Raw genomic sequence first — 13628 nt, 5'->3', positions numbered from 1 at the left:
GTACTGCCCCTCAGTAATGATTTTAGCTGTGTGCACCCCGGTATCTTGAGTGGGCAAGCCGTTACTTATGGCCTAACAGCTTACCCTTACTCACATAAATAGGAGGACAATTGGTATAAAATGTATTCAATAAATGACTGCGTTAGATGGTATTATGAAGGGGACCGGGATCAATGACTAGGCCAAGCCTGAAATTCAGTGAAACCCAGTTTCCTTTATTTCAGGAATATAATAAAGGGTTGCAAAACAACAAACAGGGACTGAAAATGTAAACCAAATAAAATGAAGTCTTCTCCTGCCTCCTGGTTGACCCACAGTGTGGCAGAGTTTGGGGTTAAATGGGTCACTGCACCCTTTGTCCATTATCCCTCAAAGCTTCTCCTAGCTGTCTCAAACTCTGACTTAAATGGTTTGCCAAATGCTTCTTTTCTGGTTTTTTATGGGGTCTCTCTCTTTGGCACTTTAACTTCACTTGAGACAACAGATGTGAGCTTTGCGAGGGCCTTTGACACCTTTCTCCCTCAGGGTCCTGACTCTGTAACTTCTCACCAACACTAGGCAAGGTGTACCCGTTCTATACTTCCTGATCTTGTTAGCTATGACCTCGCTAGCCTCCTTAACCTCTTCCCGGCTCTTCTTACCAACCTTTTTCTGGTGTTCAACTACCAACTGCTATTCAGGTGCCAGACCAGCCTCCTCTTTATGTCTCCAAGTAACCTTCCAGTGTCTATAACCACCCTCTTTTTTGTGTCTCCAACCAACGGCCTCCTGGTTTCTTCCACAAAACTCTTCCTGGTGTCTTCCACCCTCCTCCTCTTGGTGTCTTCCTCCATAGACCTCCTGATGTCTTCTACCATCCTCCTTCTTGTGTCCTCCACCATCTGCCTCCAATTGTGTTCCACCATTCTCCTCCTTATGTCTCCCACTCCCCTCCTCCGGTGCCTTCCCCTCACCTCCTCCTGTTTTCTCTACCCATCCTCCTCACAGTGCCTCCAAGCCACCTGCTCTGGTGTCTCAAACCAACCTTCTCTTGATGTTTCAACTCCTCCTAACATCTCTGACCTACCCCCTCCAGATATCTCCAACCAATCTCTTGCTGTTCTCTCAATTCAAACTCTTCATGGTGCCACAAACCAAGCTCCACCTGGTGCCTCAACTCATCTGTCTCCTAATTTTCTCAAACCAGCCTCTGCCTTAAATTTCTACTCAACCTCCTCCTGGTATCTCAGCTCTTCCTGATGTCTCGACCAAACCTCCTGCTGATGGCGAACTGACCTCCTTTTTTTTACTTCTCTCACCCTCTCGTTTCCAGCCTTCTTCTCTCTCTGCTCTCTCTCAAAATGCCTTTCTCACCCTCCAGTTCACTCCGAATTCTCACCAGATTCTACGCCAAGTACCCACAGTGCCAAATTAGGACCTTGCATCTATGTAGCCTTGTAACCCCTTCCGTGGGGTTGCGATTTCTGTGAGGATCTACACAAGTGGATCTAAATGAGTGAGGGGCTGTGAAGGGCTGATCTTAATTGATTTACCTGTGTTTGCTATTTAACTTTGGATCCAGGCCAAGCCTTTTCAAATGCTGGAGCGCCATCTTGGATTTTATTTTCACCCGTTGTGAGGATCAAGCAATTCCAGGCTTTCTATAGGGTTACTTTCGCATCCCACTGGCCCAGAGCATGTGCCGTTTGCTCCACAGAAGAGTCAACTTGTTGTGAACAAAGTAAAAACATTTGTGAATTTGGCACTGTTTCCATGAATGAGCACTGTGGACTGTGCAAAGGAGAAAAGAGTGTGTCTTTTATTTCTGAAGTGGACACATGGCGAGATTGCTGCAGAAAAGTGTGGTTACTTCTGATATCTGAGCATAGGATGGGATGTGCCTTCAATATCTGAACGGTTGTGTCACTAAGAAATGTAATTCCTTCGCTACATAGTTCCCTTTGAACGCATAGTGCATGTCTCTTAAGGGGACAGTGAATACAGAGTCCTCTGCTCGAGGAATATATCAAGTAATTTGCTTTGGGAATGGTGAGAGCATTACATTATTGATTCCATATTGTTTCAACTCCTCGGTTGTATGAGCGATCTCTCACCTAAAGGCACAGTGGGCCTCATTCGTTCAGCGGTGCGTGAAACAATGGGTGGTAATTGAGTTACTGACACTTTTTGGTTAGGAACTGCCATTTTTACCGCACCACCGAACTATAAGCTTGATCTTAAAGGTCAGGATTTTCCTCAAGCATCCTGCTGTACATAAATCCACCACTTCATGGCCAAATCTAGTTGGAATTACTGTGGTAGAATTACTGCTGTCAAAATACTCATGGAGTCCTATTGACTCTGCAAATGGGGATTAACATTAACACAGTCATACCACTATTTACAATCCCATGGTAAACCCGTCGTACCAAGTGATGGTACATTTGGGGTTAATTCTGCAGATTTACTGTCGGATTTCCACCAAACTCGTATTGAGGCCCAGTGACCTTAAATAGTCTTCTGTGACAGTACTTTGGCCTACAGCAGAGACTGTGTTGGTAGCCAGTGCAAGCCACCCCCGCCCCCGTAGCAGGAGCGGAAAATAATTAGAAAGTGAGCTAAACTTTAATGTCAAATGACAATGAAATTCCCTGTATGCATCACATTATTTTACATCACTGTTTTTTTTTCTGCTGTTCGCAAACATTTTTAAATCACACCCACAAAAACGCTAGAAAAAGCTGAGAAATTGACAAAATCGAGATTTTGTGAAATATAACTGGTCAAGAATTAACTTAAACGCTTCAGAAAGAAAATAAAAGATGAAATGATGTGGCAAACGCTGGTGAACTGGTGGAGATTCAGAGACCTCCTCGATGTCTTCTCGCTTGCTGCTGCAGTCTGTGTCTTATCATATGAGCCTTGGCCTCTTAACTGAGGTCTCTCCAAAAGTGAACATGGGCATCGGATGCATTACATTTCAGGGAGAGGCATCCTAATGAAAAAGAGAAAGCGGAAGTGAGTATGCAGATCTCTGTAGACAGGAAGGACGCTGCCATTAATGATCAGCTAGGATAGGACAACGTGTAATAATGTGTGTTTATTATATTTCAGGTACAAGAAATTGTGAAGCAAAACGTGGCTTGCACATTCTTGATTATAGGGAAGAAACGTTCATTGGAATTACAAGCAAGGTACCATGTAATTTACTTACAAGCCTTATATTTAAATGCATTTGGAATAGTTATGTGAAGCTACTAAGAGAATGGTTTGAATGGGTCCGAACTCCGCCTAGAATACCTGATTTTAGGAAAGACTGCTGTGCATGTTATTTTATGAACGTATTGTGCATAGCCCATTTCTACATTCTGTATTGGGGTATCACCTAATAATTTCAAGGTAGCAATGACTGTCATGATACAGTGTCCTCAGCCTTATTTCCTGGCACTAGAACTTCATCTAAAACCCTTACATAAAACATAAACAACTCATCCTAGAATTGGGATCCTGCATGCTCTGCCTTTTGGGAGGTATTACCCAAATTGGCCTTTTACAATTGACCTTTTGCACAATTGACCCAATTATAGTGGTTCTAATTGACCTTCTGCACAATTTACCTTTATATTATTTTAATTATTGTATATATCTATTGGGTTGGTTTTGTATTATAAATAATGTAAGGGGATTGGGTGGAGGGTTGCAGGGGTTTCTTGGATTGGGTGGAGGGTTGCGGGGGGTTTCCCCCTGCATATATGTCCTAATTGACCTTCTAAATTAGGTCAATTCTCCCGAGGTCAATTCTCCCGAGGTCAATTGTGAAAAGGTCAATTAGTATACAACCTTTTGGGACCATCTTTGTCAAGTGGCCCATTACAAGGAGCAAGCTTGATCCACGTGTGGGCTCTCAGCAGACCCTTGTAAGCCATCTCCTCTTGCATCCTGCCACACTCGAATACAGGTCCTACTCGTTACATTCCCATGCAGATAATCTAAATGCACACCGCACCCATGTTTGCCAAGTCCACAGAAAAGTATTCACATCACACTCATTGCAACTCAACCATGAACACAATGCCTTCAGTAATTCAACAGCCCAGCATTTCATCTCTTGTTGGAAACAATGTAACTATCTTGCAAAAGCACTTATCTGCAAGTGCTCCCTGATAATATATGCAGAAATGAGTTCAATGAACGTGTTCCACAGTGTTATAATGGAGAAGAATTCAAGAGGGGGTCTTGTTTCATGTTGTAGCTCAAGGTTCTCAAACACAAGCACAAAGGATACTGAACTAAAATAGAAAGAGGTAACTGCCACAAAAGTCAAAGATAACATAGTCGGGCATATCCTACCATTCCAAGATGGCACCCATGAAATTGTTGATTTAGACATTCTTTGAATTGCAGAGAAGATTATTTTTTCATTCTAATCCAAGAGCTGTGGCATTAAGCATGCTTGCCTAGACAGACCATAAATATGAGTAAAACAGACAGTGCTCCACCACCTTTCATTGTCCACTATAGAGAGACCGTCTCCCTGAGGAATAGGAAGTCTCACGCAGTCTTCCTCACTTTGAAATATGTTTGTGCTATAGTTCTGATGCTCTAAACTAACCCTACATTACAGGTTTGTTCATAGATTGCATAACATTGGCTCCACAATCCTGGGACAAATGGTAGCCAGTCATGCCAAAAGGAAAGTGCCCTCAAGCCATAGAGACATATATCTGAAACGCTTGTAGGTGTGGCATATCAGGTCACCGGGGAAAGGTCTGTCTTGAAGTTGCTCTGATCATGCTTGAAATGTGAGGCAGACAACTTGGTAAAGGTTTTTCACAGGTAGCCATTTTATTAACTCATAAGGATTTGGCGAACGCCTCATTATCCCTAACCTAAAGATGACTTCCCTGCCTATCAAAATAAACTAAAGGAAAACACTCTAATGAAAAAGGAATCAGTCACTCACACTTAAACATATATCAAACTCATAAAGGTAATATATGGCAATAGAAATGTAACAGAAATAAGTTATATTCAACATAAATCTGGTGAATGGCAAAAAGGTAATGTCCCATATCAAGTGGCAACTGGAAGTATGAAGTGGGCACATTGGGGCTGTTGAGGGACCTTGTGGCATGGACAACGACCATGCTGTGTGCAAAGTGTCCACCAGGCATGGGCACTGGTGAGAGTAGCAGGTGGGCTAAATTAGCACCTGCAGCCATATGGGGGGAAACAAAGCCAGAGTCTGACATGAGGCCAACTTGAGCCATGAGAATGACACAGGGACAAACCTGCCCCATTAGAATGGCATGGGGTAATACTGGCACTAAGAGACATGGGAGAAATGCTTGATCATGAGAGGGACATGTGAGCAGAACTGGGCTGTGAGAGTGATTTGGGCCAAAACATGGTCAACAAGCATCATGAACATGTTTTACCGTGACACTACTGTCAGATATTATTTAGGCAAGGCCTTGTGATTTTGTTTGAAAAATCATTTGTTCCCCAACATTTTCAAAAAATAAGCAAACACTGCAAAGGGATTGTAGATCGGGAAAAGGGGCAGGGAACAAGGGACAAAAATAGTATCAGGGAGCACCCATTAAAAAAATAATCTTTTGAAAAGGTATCCTGTAGCCAAATTCACTTGAAAAGTTACCATGGGACAGTTGACTTCTATCCATTTCATTTTAGGTCATCTCTCAAATGGATTTCAAACTTTGGATATGGACATATTTATTGTATAAAACAGACAGAAGTCTCGATTCAAATCTTCAAGACGGTGGCCTGTAGATCACTAAATCTCCCTATTGGAAAGTCTAAATTTCCCTCATTAGGATTACTTGTCTGTCCCTAGATGGGCTGGCCCTAGCGTAGGTCACTAGTTTCCTGAACACTCGGGTGAGTTGTTTTTACTTTGATCTCACCCTCTTTATTGCTATGCAATAAAAAAAAAATTATATACCCGGGCACTCGATCAGTCCGAGTGTCCTGGGGGTTCAAGGATTAGCCTGAACACTTAATGTTAATGTTAAGGTATTTGTACCGTGCACCGTCACCAACGGAATTGGTCCCCAGGCGCTCAGGCGGATCTGTGATACAATTGTGAGCATCAGGTGGAAGTTGCCTGTCAAGAGCCCTGCCATAGTTTTTTGTTATTCATATTTACTGTATGCCAATTTCTGGCTGATGGGTTCACTGTTTGAGGAGGTACCCTTATTACCAGTACCAAAAATAGTTTTTTGAAAATTATAGCATGCCATTTGAAAATATTATTTGTGCTACAAACAGTGCTTCAGTAACCGTTTTACTTAATCTTTTTACAGGACAGAAGAAGAAAAGAAAGAATGGGTTCAGGTTAGTTTTGGAAACACTGCTACAAACATTGGTTAATGTTCTTCTCCCAGATGACAACTTTGCGAGCTTCTGGATCCCTGCTTGAGTCACGAGCCAGGGATCTGCAACGTACTCTTGTTCGACTGGCCTTTTCTGTGTTCGTGTGTTGAACGGACCATGTGAGGAATTGGCACTGAAGTGAGACTATGAACCCACACATATTAACAAGTCCTGCAATCAGTTCAGAAGACTTTATCCCAAAAAGGATTATTTTTGGTTACTCAGTCATGCTCTTAAGTACCCCATTTTTAGGGCAGGATCCTGATGTGCCTACCATACCCTTAACACTCCCATAACAGGATTTATGGATCCACACGTGGTGCCACAAATCAAAATGGTTGACTTTCTTAAGATCGTCTGAGATGGTTATTTGTTTGCAACTTGGCCTTTGTGTCTAGAACTGTGGCTGAATATATTTATTCTATTCTAAAAAAGGACTTTTGAGATTTGTGTTGAGACATAACATTGTGTGTTGCCAGGTAGTGCCAACATATGGCCACATATTTATGGCAGGTAGTCCCATTTCATGCCCAGTTACTTACATCACATAGAAACTATTCCTTTTGACCCATACATCAGACACTGAGAAAGGTTTGGATCCCATCAGCTCTAGAAGAAATCTTTATTTTACAGCACTGCAGGAGACCAGCTCAAAACATGACCGAAAGATCCCTGCAACATAAATGAGCAAGCCCGCTCTCTTAGGACTTAATAAACTTTTATATCTTTCTTAGTTGTATAGGCTTTAATAGACAGATAGTGAACATTTGAGTATCTCAACAAAATTAAACTCATCAACTTAATAATTGTGTACTGTGTTCCATTCACACCCTACCCAAACCCGACTACCCAGTTAGTAAATAGAATAAATCAGTCAAGTGAAGTAAATCAATGGTTTTATATTTCGTCCTTATAAACTAGCAAAGTGGAGAGGCATTATCAGTTATACATCTACGTTAGATTCATGGCATGAAGCAGTTTGTATTCTTAATTTTCAAACACTACAGAATTTAAAACATGCAATGAATACATTGTTTTTAATTCTCTTAATTTTAGCATACATCAGTTCAGTCCACCTCAATTGCACCCTGTCCCTTTACCAACACATCCCCAAGTACTTGCATTATATTTTACTTTGAATTCTGTTTTTCCCTAACGCTTTCAAATGCCTAGGAGTTTACAGTATCTGACCGTCTCTTGCTCCCTAAAGCAGTCATTGCCATAAATAACTAGGTGCTGAAATCAAATAGCAGATATTGCCACAACATGCTGGCTATTATAAAATTCTAGGTATCTGCAAGGTATTCCCATGAAAACACAGGCAGTTGCATCATAATTGACCACTCATAAACAGAAATCACAAACCTGCTTCTACATTTCCTCATACATTCTGTACACATAGGAGGGGAGACAGCCTATAGGCCACCCACTCCAAAGCCATGACCTATTTCCTCATCTACCACATGGACCTATAACACCACAACATCCCTGATGCTCTGACATGGATGAAGTTGGGAGGATCTATTTGTACCCAAATCCCCTGCCTGACAGCATTGCATAGCAATTGCACAGACACCCATACATCACCTCAACAAAGCCTGGCAGACAAAATATGAGGAGGGTTTATAGATACTGTGACAAATCAAAGGTGTTCTCCCTTCTCCCCAACGTGGAGCCTCCCCCTTTGATACTATTGAGTTAGCCTGTTCTGTAAGACCCTTTCTAGGGGTCTGGGAAAGTGGGAGCTCACTGGGAGAACCCTCCTCCACACCCTCCTAGGGGACAAAGACTTCCATTCCTGTGATGAACTCCCTAAGCCACAAGGCATAGTAGCATGGGACTATATGCTACAAAGACTAATGTAACATCTGCATATTTGGCTGAAGGCATTGCTGGAACCAACCAGCCTGGAGTAGGAATGGAGACTGTCTCTTTAAGAGGAGACCCATACTTAACTGGGATGAGTGGAGGAACATGGAGAAGCAGAGTACCTTAAACAGAGGAAGCCCCCTGACATGAGCACATCGTGGAGAGGCGGACCTGAGATGAGCCGCAGAGCCTGCAGTTATTGAAGAGCTGCAGAACATCAGAGTGAGGGGCTGGGGACCTGGCGGATCCAACAACGGAGACACCACTGCAAAACAGGAAAGCAGAGTCCTGTGTCAGGTGGTGGCAAGACCACATCCATATTGTGGTGGGCAGGGCACCAGGCAAAAAATGCCAGCACTACCAGAGGAGGCAAGTGGGAGCATAAACCGCTTCCTAATGCTACACCCCATATACAGCAGAATGGAAGCTGAGAACGGTAGACCAATGAGAATGCAGAACGAGAAGGCAACTGCGAACTCAGACAGCTTCCCAACACCAACCTCCGGAATATAGCAGAAGGCAAACTGAGAACTGGAGCGTGACAAAGCCATTGAGCGAGAAAGGCAGTAATGAAGAGGATTGCATGTACGAATACCATGACCTGTAACGTTCACCAACGTAATGAGAATTTAACTGGGAGAACGGAGAAGCGGTAATCCGCCAGGACATCAGAATACTGGATGAGAATCTCGTCCTAGTACTCACGACTAGTTACTTAAAATAAATCTGTGTAATTGGAACACTACAGCTGATAAAGAGGAGACTGAATAGCCCTGTGTTGGAATTCTATGAACACTGAAAAAAGACCAGATAACGGAGGGAAGTTACTATATGATATGATATGATATGGCATTTGTAACGCGCCTATACACAAGTGTTTCAAGGCGCGACGAGGCAGGGAGGGGGGAACAGAGGGAAGACAGACAGCGATCCTACTAGGCCGGGTATCATTCAGATCGCGCAAGTGCATGGGTAGGGGAAAGGGAAAAGTGCAAGGGGAAAGGGAGGGGGGAAAAGTGCAGTACAGGGTAGAAAAAAAGATAAATAATAGGGCCAGCTGGGAAGGGGCTGTAGCGATAGAGACAGTCCCGCAGTGCAGGGGTTGCCAGGGAGGCAGTGCAAGTGGAGAGTGGCAGGGCTAAGGACTGAGATCAGTAAGACTGGCCCAGTTGCAGATTCGGTGGAGTTTCAGTCAAGAATTAGCAGGGGAGAGGGGGAGAGAAAGCAGAAGCAAAGAGGAAGGTTTTGAGGTGCTTCCGGAACCGGAGATGGTTCTCCTCAAGTTTCAGGGAGGCTGTTCCAGAGGGAGGCCCCTGCCGTGGAGAGAGATCTACCCCCAACTCGTTACTTGGAGAAGCGGCTGACCCCGAGGGAGTTGGAGGCGGATGAGCGAAGAGCTCGAGAAGGAAGATATTTAGGAAGAGAGAGTTGAAGGTATTTAGGCCCCAAGCCCCAAAAGGCCTTGTGGCCAATGCAGAGGGTTTTGAACTTAATCCTCGCAGCCACTGGGAGCCAGTGTAGAGATTTCAGTCCTGGAGAGATACGGTCCCTGGGCTTGAGGCCAAGGACAAGTCTCGCAGTCCTGTTCTGGATAAGTTGCAGAGGGCGGAGTGTAGAGGCAGGCAGATTTAGATAGAGGCTGTTACAGTAGTCCAGTTTCGAGAGAACCAGGGCTCGGGAGACAGTGAGCTTCTGGGGGAAGGAGAGGAAAGGAAGAATACCTCTGAGGAGGTGCAGCTGGTAGTGTGACTTCTTAGAGACATCAGATATGTGAGGAGAGAAGCAGAGTGTGGAGTCGAAGATGACCCCGAGGTTTTTTGCCTTGCAGGTAGGAGCAGGTAGAGAACCAAGATGAAAAGGGGAAAAACATGGGCATACAATCTTAAAATAAAGAGGGACACACACAAGACTGTCAAGTGAACAAGATAGTTGCACATAGAAAACCCAGTAGAGGGGAAATACCAAGTTTGAAGAAACCACAACCAAGCTGAGAAAGCCTGAATCAATAGAGAATGAGAGGTCTAAAACCACCAAAAGGAATATGAGAAAGTATCATGAGGAAAACTGTCACAAATACATTATTAAAGAGAGTACAAAATCAAAGACTGTTGTTGAAGAGCTATAGGAGTTAATCCAAGAGATAAAGCGAGACATTTACAGAAGCAGTACAAGGAATAGAAACATTGATACAAAGAGACTGTCACAAGATCTTTACACATCAGGGAAATCAAGCCAATCTCCTGGACTTGTTTAAGTTAGTTATTCTAGTGGGAGCGTCAGGTTGAATTGGAGTCAGACTGAGGACTTTTCTTTCTTTGGGACATCCTGGCAACAGGCAAGCATAGTGTGGACATGGGAGGCAGGCCAGAATTGGGAAGGCTGTGTGGGAGACCACAGGCAGGGTCACTGTTTTGGGCCAGGGAATTAACAGACCCCAGTGAGGGTACGTTGTGTATGTGGACTGGGTCCCCCTCTAGCAAAAACAGGCAGGCTACACCGAAAATTGGGAACACAAATGAAGGCATGAAAGTCTTTGCAAAAATCAGGAATAGATTCACTACAGGCAGAGAAGTCAACTCATTGACAGCAGAGTAAGTTAGGCACACTGGACACAGATAATTGTCTGGACTTGGCTGCGGGCCTTAGGTGGGTCATTGATGGCAGGCATATGAGCTGGGCGCACCCACTGGCATGGGGCATGGGGCGTACCCTTTGATGCATGGGGGGTAACTCCGGGGGGGGGAGGTGGGGAGGGAAATGTTCAAGTGGGGAGGCTGCTGGGAAGAAGGAGAGGAGGAGAGGGAGACAGTGGGGAGATAGTGGGAGAAGTAGGTTGATATAGACGATGAGGGCTGAGAGAGGGGGGGAAAGGAGGAAAGGAAGAGGGAGAGAGAAAGAAAGGGTGAGAGAGGGAGAGAGTCACACAGAGAGGCAGATAGAGAGAGAGAGAGAGAGAGAGAGATGCACAGAGAGGAAGAGGCGGAGAGAGGGAGTGACGAAGAGAGAGAGGCATAGAGGCACTGACACAGAGGCACAGAGAGAGAGAAGCAGGGGGATGCAGAGGCAGAGCGGTCCGGAGAAAGAAGCAGGGCAGATGTGCCAGGAGGCCTAATGGTGAAGAAATAGTGGGTTGGGGGAGGAGGAAAAAGGGTAGAATGGAGAAGGCAGAAGGGGAGCAAGGGTACCTGCTATAAGGAGCCTCCTTAGCCTCTCTGCCCCCAATTCTCATGGTCAGCACACTGCATTGCCAGCAGCCAGATTAAGAGAGCGGAGCATCTCTCAACACACCTATAAGGCTGTTGTGCCTCCCCTCCTCTAGAGCCCACCCACCGGGTCCAAGGAGGAAGGGGGCAGGATAACAGGGTATAGGATGGCACATCCAGGGACAGGTGCCGCCTCCAGATCTATTGCTTGTCCCCTGTAGAGAGCACCCACCCACATGGTGACCACAGCTCTTCCCAGAGTCCAAGGAGGAAGGGGCAGGATTCACAGGGTATAGGCGACAACAGATGCTGTTTATTGGGGAGGGAAGGAAGTTGTCCAAGGAAGGATGGAAAGGCCACCCCGACCCCCAGGCTGCAGATATTACACCGGCTGTAAAGTGGAAGGGGAGGCAGATGGGCAAACATAGGCCTCTCTCCACAGTTGTGCTTCACCACTCCAAAGCCATCCCCCACCAACCAGCCCCATGATGGGCACAATGGGTAAACATAGGCAGAGACATGGGAGGGGAGGAGGTTGGTTAAAGAAGGAGATGGAAAGGCTGGCTCCCTCAGGCTGCAGTATTCGCTTGCAGCTGTGCCTGGGTTGGGAGATTTCAAGTGGGGGGATGGGCCAGTTCTTTGATTGGGCGTATGCAGTGCAGTCACACAGTACAAGATGAAAAATACATTTGGGGAAATGTAAAGTTATGCAATACATTGAAAATGTAAATACAGAAGACCCACAGTAAGCAACAAATTACAGGGGTCCACACGTGGAGACTGCCAATTCCACAATAGGTAGGGAACTCCCTCTAGAAATAAGGAAAGATAGGCTGTTTTCTTATAATTTGAATACAAGTGAATTAGAATGTCCTTAAAGAGTCTGACTCCTTCTTCTGACCCATCACAATACATAATCCCACGTCAGGCATACTGCCATGAACATTCCCACTGTGCCACACTACTAACATTCTGACTGACATGAGCTAGGGAGGTTGTATAAGTACTCAAACCTCCTACTTGTACATCCCCAATCAGGAATAATAAAGACAGTCGTACTTCAAACAAATCAAGGCATGCATGAGATTACATGACAGCCCTGCAGTATAACACTTATACCAGGAGTAGTTGGGGAGGGCCTCTAGGTACCCAAACCTCCTGTCTGTTCACACAAATGCTCATATATCACAGGACAGCCACCATGAATAAGAACAGTACCCACAATTTTCGTTAAGAGTTCAGTCCTATCTCTTAAATATAGATGTTTCTCCTTTGAAACGATTTTAATAGTAAATCACAAAAATGTGTCTGCCATAGAGAGTCATCAACTATCAAAATGGTGAGTCTTTCCCGGTATTGGATTTCTAGATTTCACCAAAAAGCTTTACAGTTGTTCATGTGGTCTGTTGCTCCTTTGAGCTTGAGTGTTGGGTAGTGTGCCAGTCAGAAGAAGGAGCCGTACACTTGGTGGACATTTTAAGGATTATTTTTTTTAAGATTTAAGAAAAGTGCCTATCTTTCTCAATCGCTTAAGGGATTGCCCTGCCTATCTAAAGAAACTAAAGGTGTGCATCTGTCATCACAAAGTCTACAAAACATAAATGTTCTCAGCCAAATCTAACCACCACTTGCTACTTTTTTTGAAAAATGTTTGGAAAGAACTTGGGGTTGGTCACCCTGAGTTACCTGGGGGAACCCAGACGTGGACTCCCTGCTCACTGTGCTCAGAGAGGCACAGCTCCACCTCACTGATGAGCCCAACAAGGCTGAAACAGATGTATGGGGTTGCTGTTGGTGCACTTGTTCAGAAGGGAATTGCCATAGCATTTCAGTGCTGGAATGCCCATGTGGACGGGACAAAGACTGATATACCAATGGATATTTCCCATCTGGGAAAGGTACAGTGAGCAAAAATCGATGGCTGCAAACTCCCAAAGTGGGGGAAAAAAACACAGAACAGGTTATAATGCCATGTTCTTTCTGGAGCGGTGTGCCTGGTAGCTTTTTTGAAAAATCTAACCACCACTAAGATGAATAACTCAAATTTAGCCCAAGAGAATATCTTTCTTCTTCTGGTGTGTCTTGTCTTCTGGTACTTTTGTTATCCAGCATGGGGTCTGGCATGGATTCACATGCTCATGAATATTCCCCGTCGTCAGGCTGGGAATCCTCGGTATAGAA

The 13628-nt window shown here is 44.6% G+C and overlaps 1 protein-coding gene across 5 annotated transcripts in view; it reads left to right on the top strand.

Annotated features, from left to right (window-relative positions):
• FGD3 (FYVE, RhoGEF and PH domain containing 3) overlaps nt 1-13628 on the top strand; it is a 924278-nt gene that overhangs the window by 757090 nt on the left and 153560 nt on the right. For all 5 annotated transcript variants that reach the window (XM_069643609.1, XM_069643613.1, XM_069643610.1 and 2 more), the window contains 2 exons: nt 3094-3173; nt 6306-6336. In XM_069643609.1, coding sequence (XP_069499710.1) covers nt 3094-3173; nt 6306-6336 — 111 coding nt within the window. The remainder of the gene's footprint in view (nt 1-3093; nt 3174-6305; nt 6337-13628) is intronic.

The sequence above is a fragment of the Ambystoma mexicanum genome, chromosome 2p (assembly GCF_040938575.1).
Source record: "Ambystoma mexicanum isolate Mex_15411 chromosome 2p, UKY_AmexF1_1, whole genome shotgun sequence".
Taxonomy (NCBI): Eukaryota; Metazoa; Chordata; class Amphibia; order Caudata; family Ambystomatidae; genus Ambystoma; species Ambystoma mexicanum.
The sequence above is the reverse complement of the archived record's forward strand: the minus strand, read 5'-3'. Positions and strand labels throughout refer to the sequence as shown.